Source organism: Bison bison, unplaced genomic scaffold (genome assembly GCF_000754665.1).
Source record: "Bison bison bison isolate TAMUID 2011002044 unplaced genomic scaffold, Bison_UMD1.0 scf7180017864198, whole genome shotgun sequence".
Taxonomy (NCBI): domain Eukaryota; kingdom Metazoa; phylum Chordata; class Mammalia; order Artiodactyla; family Bovidae; genus Bison; species Bison bison.
In genome coordinates, this window is record NW_011494770.1 from 6,764,964 (window position 1) to 6,772,518 (window position 7,555).

The window sequence follows — 7,555 nt, forward strand, 5'->3', positions numbered from 1 at the left end:
AACAGCTAGGCTAGATGGCACAAATCTGGAAGGGAAAGGGGAAAGAAGGATCTAATAGGTAATAGCTAGACAGAGGAGCAACATGAATTGTTTGTGTTGCCTGGTCTTCAAGGAACTCAAAGCCCAGAGAGACACCTGAGAGTTAAATAAGACCCTTGAGATTTAAATAACTAACAGCACAAAATCCTTGACAATGGAGGGAGGGGAGAGGCGTGCAAAGGATTAGCTGACTATGGAGCATTATTAAAATAAGCCACATGACATGGGCCTTCAGAAGCTCCTTTTTAGATTTATCTTTTCCTAGATATCACAGAATTGTACAGTATGAGAGTTGCAAGAAAACTTCCTGCACATTCACTTGAGAAAGTAGATAATCGAAAGGGTTCAACATGCCCAAGCCTGTATTGTAATGGCATTAAGGCATAGCAGGGCCTTAGGAAAAGCAGAAATATACATAAGCATACTTGTGCTTTTGGGAAAGTGCTACTCAAAATTTAACAATTTAAATACAGACTTCGCCTTCCCTGAGTATAGCAACACTGCTCATCTCGGGCATCCTTGTTAGATCCAGGACTTGGCACAAAAGAGGTGCTCCATGGAGGCCTGAAGGATTAAAGAACAGGCCACCATTGGCTGGAGTTTGTGCCTCTCTCTGTAACTGAAGGATAAAGCTAAACAACTAGAAGATGTATCTTTTGTGCTGCTTGTCTTCTCTCACCTGCTTTGATTGATTCTCCTTTCTCAATGGACCCATATTTATGTTCTATTATCTCCCATCCACCTTGAGCAAGCAAAAACTCCCTTGGTTTAGCTTTTGGCTTACTCTCTGCTTTTTCCACCTTAAAATTTAGCTTTTACTTCAAACATCTGGTAGTAAGAATTTATTCTGTTATCATGGCATTTAGTTTTTTTATTGCCTACTCTGGAACATTGTGTGCATGGAGACCAAGGGAGGACAAAGGACTTTGAAAAACAAAGAGGGTAACCTTGTCAAGCCTTTGAAGGAATTCCCATCCAGCTGCTCTGACCTTGACACAGCAGATTAAGTGGCCCGTACCAGGTGATGCTAGTGGTAAAGAGCCTGCCAATGCAGGAGACATAAGAGACTCAGGTTACATCCCTGGGTTGGGAAGACGCCCTGGAGGAGGGCATGGCAACCCACTCCAGTATTCTTTCCTGGAGAATCCTTTGTACAGAAGAGCCTGGCAGGTTACTGTCCATAGGGTCACAAAGTCAGACGTGACTAAAGTGACTTAGCATGCACACACGCCTGCTAGATTATAACTATGCTTGTCAAAATTTTCACTCATCCATCTGCCAACTACATAAATTTCCCCACTCTAACTTCCAGCACTTCTTTACATATGCTTGTGTATGAAATTTGCTCATTTTCAATGAGATGGGGTAGGAAAAAAAGCAAGTATCCTTTTAAGGAGTGAGTGATAGTTGAGTGATCAATCACATTTTGCTTTGAATTAACTTTTCAAAACACATTGTAATGTTTTGCTACTTAAAAGGGATTTTCCTTGGTGGCTTTTAGATCTATTCACAATAGGACTCAATCTACCTTTGAAGGTAATTCTGCACCTGCCCCCTACCAGGTGAGATCATGTTTACTACTGTATCTCCTGCATCTAGCACAATGTCTGATGCATAGTTCTAGAAGAATCTGTGGATGAATGAATCAATGAGTTCCACCATGCCTAGAGCTGTATCAGATAGAGAAGTGCCTCTGCAGACTAATAATCAGCACTCCTTCAAATGAATATGTTTTCTAAGACATTATTAATTCCATATTATTGGAGAGGGGTGGGGTGCAGTGAGAGGAAGAGGGGAGAGGCAGCTAAGATATTTTTTATTTCACCTGAAAGTGCTATTTTCACACTTTAGCAGTAGCAGCAAGAGGGCCATATTCATTTGCTTGTGTGTAAGGTTTGACTAAGGACCATATTTCAAAATTATGCAGAGATGCTACACAACACCTGGAAGTTTGGTGCTCACACTATTTCCTCTGCCTAGATTGACTTCTCTCTTTTGTACCTGGTTGGTCTTTCCAGTATCAAACCAAATGTCACTTCTTTGTGGAGACCTTCCTCAACAATTCTGAGTCTACTGCCCTCCCCAGTAGAAAATTCCTCTTTGTTCCATGGCAGATTTCTCAAACTCTTTTGTCTTAATAGTCATCATGTCATATCATAATTTATGTGTCTATCTCCCCACTTAGAATGAGTGCTTAGAAGTTAAATAACCATATTACTCATATTTATGTTCCTTGATCTTAATATTGGGTTAGCCAAAAGTTCATTTGGATTTTTCCGTAAGATGTTATGGAAAAACCTGAAAGAACTTTTTGGCCAAACCAGTAGTTTTGCTTACTTGATACATGCTTGCAGGAATAAATAAATGGAAAGGAAGGAGGCAGTGGGGGAGGAAGGAAGGAAGGAAGAGATGAAGGATGGATCAGTTCAACATCTCCTGTGATGATTAGCTGAGAGCAGGGCTTTACAGCAGTTGGCATTGACAGGAAGGAGATAGGAGGCAATATTTTAGACTTTGGGGGGCCACAGGCTATGCCACTGCCATGGGTAGGAGGTGGAAGAGGCACAGAAGTCTACTTCAGTGACAAAGGAAGGCTGCTGGAAGGAGATAAATCTTGCCTTCAAAGCAACTATTGTTACTTCACAATTGTGCCTATCATCTGTCCAACTCAGAAGTAAAAGAACTTGCTTAATCCTTAATAAAGAACAAATGCTGATAGAGGAAACAAAGTAAGTCTGCAGACTAGACAGCTACATGTCCATTATTTAACAAAACTCTGTTCCAAGGATCTTACAGTGCATAGTCTTGTTTATTCAAAACCACTGTCTAAGGGGAAAAGATAAGCCCTGCATAAATAAAGCCTGTAGTTTTGTGGGTTTTAATAACTCAACATTATTATTCTAGATAATGTGTTCTCTTAGTTATCTGCTGTATCACATTCCTAACTCCTTTATGCATGTCAGTTTTGACAATTACGAACAGGGAAGGTAATAATCACTATAGAACCTGTGTTCTATAAATAGACTTTGATTTAACCACCATTGCTAATAATTCAGTTCAGTTCAGTCGCTCAGTCCTGTCCGACTCTTTGCGACCCCATGAACCATAGCACGCCAGGCTTCCCTGTCCATCACCAACTCCCGGAGTCCACCCAAACCCATGTCCATTGAGTTGGTGATGCCATCCAACCATTATTACTATTACTATTATTGCTAGTAATAGCTATCTTGAATAAGCTCATTTGTCATCATCATTTTCTATTTGATGAATACAATAAAAAAGACATGTACTATGTGACAACCTTCAACAAAAACTAATCCATTTTGTTGCTCTCTAGAGTAATAATTATGTTTTCTGGATGTACTCTCTTTGGTGATGTTCCAAGGAATAGATTTTCTATGCACTAACCAATAAACCAATAAATATGGGACCCTAAACTGTGCACAGGATTGTTCTAGAATTTATGACACTTTGAGCAATATGAAATAATTATATTGCTCTATTATCAATGGAAGATATTGTATCTAAGAATGAGTGATTGAAGACTAACACAGCCAATACATTAAAGAAGTAACTCAAGAGGGGAACTTAATTATTTTGCATGTTTGTAAATTGTAGTTGTATTAAAGTGGGGGAAAATACCGTATCTTTTTAAATCCCTAAGATTTGTATGTTTTCATATTTAGACTTCTGAAAAGAAGATAAATCATTTTAGAAATCAATGTCTGTGTCTGAAATTTGCTAGTGAAACCATTTTTTAATTTTATATTGACATTAAAACACTTTAACAGTAAAAAAAAAAGTTAAGTCCTTTTATGTTTCAAAATACTTTCTCTAATATGTTGAGAAATACCAAGAATTTGTTTTCTGGGCCTTTAAATTAAATGGAAACAGTCAAATCTCAGTAAAGCTCTCAGGTTGCAGTATTTGTAATTCACCAATCAGGAAAAATTTTACTTACTAAGAAGAAAAGCTAAAATAATTTTCGTATTAAGATACACATATATTGGGAAATGTTTTGTTTCAGTGCAAACGTTACGTCTTGGTGAATAATTCCCGTTTGGGAGTTTTGATTGCAGTTTTCCCAATATGAGGAATAAATGCGACGACTGGCATGGAGGAGTGGGGAGGTGATTAGCGTATCTCATATCTAGCCTTCTATATATTTTCTTTGCGTGAGATGTTGTAGAGGAATTACCTGGAACTGATTAAGCCCCAGGAGAGAAGTGGGGGAAACGCTCCTTCGGGAGTTCTTCTCCGGGAGAACGCGAGCGCCCTCTAGACTATTTACGGACAGATTCTGGTGACGCAACCGCGGCCACTTCACCTCCACGGAGTGGGAGGGAAGGGGCCGGATTCCTCCCGGTGGGAGCACTATCTGAACCAAAGAAAGAGGCTGGCGACGGGAAGGAAGAACAGATCAAGCGTCGGAACAGTGGCCACAAGACAACCTAAAGCCTGTGCAGAGTTAGGTGCGCGTCACACACAGTTTCCCCGCCTACCTCCCCCCTACCCCATCCACCCGCCGCCGTGTGTCACCTTCCTGTTCGGAAGTCTTACTAGGTTGCTGGGACAGAACAGGGGGCGCCTGCTCCACCCACCAGGTATCCGGTTGGAAGAAAAGCCAGTCTCAACAACTTGATTCTCCCCGTTAAATGATAAGTTTAGCAGACCGTCTGTCTCCAAAGGCTGTACATTAGGGGAGGGGGAGGGGTGAGCACATCAGAGGAGGCCTTTCGGTTCCAACCACAAATCATATGGTTGTGCCTCTTCTCTATTCCACTTAGAGCCCTCTGACTTAAATTCCTCGTTCCTCCTGGAATGCGGGAAAGAGCGTCTTTGAGAGAAAATGAACCCTGTGCATGTGTTTTGAATTTTTTCTGCTCTGATTTGTGATGATAATCAGTCAGGTTACATTTCTTGTGTGTCTTGCTGGGGGTGTAATAAACCCAGGACACTGATAACTATAATTTTCTGGGTGATGTTGCAATGAAGGGAATAAAGTGGCCCAGTGGTGAACTTTGTAGCTTGTTCCCTTCCTGTATGGAAATTGCCTTTATATATAGTGGGGTTCATAACAAAGCTGGGACAGTCGCCTCTGAGTCATGCTCCCTTGTTATCCCAGCTTTCAGTCTTAAGGCACATAGCAGGGAGGCTACTGTAGCCATAACTAAGCTCTACCTCCAGCCTCCAGAAAGGAATCCCCAACCTTCATATCCTACGCAACCTGAAGAATGAAAGAGGAGGCTATAAAATCCCCTTTGAAAGGTTTGTCAGCTTTTATTACTATCATTTGGATGGAATGGATAGATCAAAGATGTTGCAGAAGATGTGGGGTTACTTGGCATGGGGAGGGCACAGAAAGTGAGTCTCTGGAAGTTTCTCAATGTTTAAAAAACAAACTGGCAGAAACTTTGGTGCAGTTTGGTGTTTCTGGGCATTCTTCAAATTTTGACTTTCTCAAAGGGGGAAGGAACCTCGTGGGAGCAGGCCCCAGGCTAGACTTGTTGAGGTGCAGCATGGGCTATGGGGGCACGGGCAATCATAGAGTCATGTTATATGATTAATCCATGGAAGAGGAAGCAGAAACAGGGCAGTTTCTGTGATTTGGAGTTTCCTAAAAACCTTGCTTTGGGTTGGAAGTGTCCCTTTTTAAAGAGTCGGTGCTGAGCAAAATCTCCCAGCCAGTCTCCAGGATGTGTTGTTTTCTTCTGCCTGTTTCGGGCTGTTGTAACTGAACAAACCAAAAAGCAGCTGAAGCTACAGATCACATTCGGGCAAATGAGGTGGTTGTGCCTGCAAAACAAATTCCTACCCAAGACTAAAGAAAAACCCCTTCACAGGCTATTCTTGGTGTGACAGCTGGTATTTCGGAGTGTGTCCGATCCAGTAGGCAACTTTAAAATGGCAAGGCCGTTGGCAAGTAAGGGGTCATGGCAGGGCAGCCGCCGCAGACATCGCTGACCAGCGCCAGGCGCTCGACCCTGCGAACTTAATAGCTTGCAGCCCCCTCCCGGCTCCTGGCCCAGTCGCTATGCTCCTGGCTTCCCTGCCGGCGCTGGCGCGAGTCCTCGCACCGGCGGTCAAGCTGCAGCTCCCAGGCATCTCCGAGCGGCGGGGTTACTGAAAGGCACCGCACGGCGGTTCTGCAGCGCTCCTCTCCCTCCTTTGCTTTTTGGAGCGGAGGAGGCGCCCGGCCAATGTTTCAGGAGTCACAGTTACCAGGGACTCTAGAGAAAGAGCAAGGTGGTAAAACTCCAGGGTGTGCCCTGAATTAAACCGGAGGAGGGCTAGGGAAGACGAGTACAAACTAAGAATATGGGGTGCGACCTAGCGGAGTTTTCAGTTCGGGGAGCGGGAGAGGGAACCTTGGGAGTCGATGGTGCCCGCGGTGCCGGCTGCGCATCAATCCGGGGTCACGCCAGGTCGGTCCCCTAAGTTGCCACCTCCTCACGTGTTCTTAGCATGGTGGGGATTAAAAATGCAAGGGGAAAAATTACATGCGGAAAGGACAGAATGTTCCCAAAGATTACATTAGGAAAAAAAAAAAATAGAAATGCAGATTTTTTTTTCCCCTTAGTGCAGAGACGAATTTTATTTCCGCCCCCTCCCCTCCACATTCCTGACCTCTCTCCCTCCCCCTTCCCTCTTTCTTTCCTTCCTTCCTCCTCTTCCAAGTTCTGGGATTTTTCAGCCTTGCTTGGCTTGGGCCAAAAGCACAAAAAAGGCGTTTTCGGAAGCGGCTCGGCCGTGCACAAGGGCCATTTGTTTGTTTTGGGACGCGGGGCAGGAAATCTTGCCCGGCCTGAGTCACGGCGGCTCCTTCAAGGAAACGTCAGTGTTCTCCTGTCGCCCCAGTCCTCTGCGCGCCCGGCCGCCGCTGCCCATGGGGGAGATGCAGGGCGCGCTGACCAGGGCCAGGCTCGAGTCCCTGCTTCGGCCCCGCCACAAAAAGAGGGCCGAGGCGCAGAAAAGGAGCGAGTCCTTCCTGCTGACCGGACTGGGTAAGCGCCGCTGCCGCCACGCGGGGACTTGCTTTGCGCACTCTTCCACTAGTTGCTCGGATCGGGAAAGAGGGGCTGGGTATCTGGGGCTGCACCGAGGATGGGACCAGGGAAGGAGGGCGGCGGGAGCCCGGGCACCACGCTGTCTCTGAAGATAAGGGCGTGAGGGGCCGCCCTCCCCCGGCGCTGCCGCTCTGCGCCTGAGATAACTGTTGATGGTGCGCTGCACGCCCGGCGAGGGCTCGGGAGACTGCCTTGTGAATTACGGGAGAGGATCAGAGTCGGCGCCGGGGCAAGGGGTGAATCCTAACTGAGGGTTTGAAAAACCAGAGTGGGCACAGAGCCACCCCGATCGCCGCGCACGGGGCAGAAACCGCTCTGATTTCCTGATGTGCCGCGACTCTGATTTCCTCGCAAGGCGGAATAAATGAGAAAGGTGGAAAATTACCCCGGCTGCTCCCTCCCTCCGCCCCGTCCGCCTGCGTTTTTTCCCAGTCTCCGGCCCGGGAGCC

The 7,555-nt window shown here is 45.4% G+C and overlaps 1 protein-coding gene across 2 annotated transcripts in view; it reads left to right on the top strand.

The window, feature by feature from the left end:
• The first annotated feature begins 4,481 nt into the window (after window positions 1–4,481).
• The window catches only part of SGK1 (serum/glucocorticoid regulated kinase 1), an 8,877-nt gene continuing 5,803 nt past the window's right edge, over window positions 4,482–7,555 (top strand). Inside the window, exon 1 of one of the 2 annotated variants that reach the window (XM_010844265.1) lies at window positions 4,482–5,307. In XM_010844265.1, coding sequence (XP_010842567.1) covers window positions 5,274–5,307 — 34 coding nt within the window. In that variant the 5' untranslated portion in view covers window positions 4,482–5,273. Of the gene's footprint in view, window positions 5,308–6,713; window positions 7,044–7,555 lie in introns of those variants that run through there. The other variant, XM_010844263.1, reaches the window with a different exon arrangement.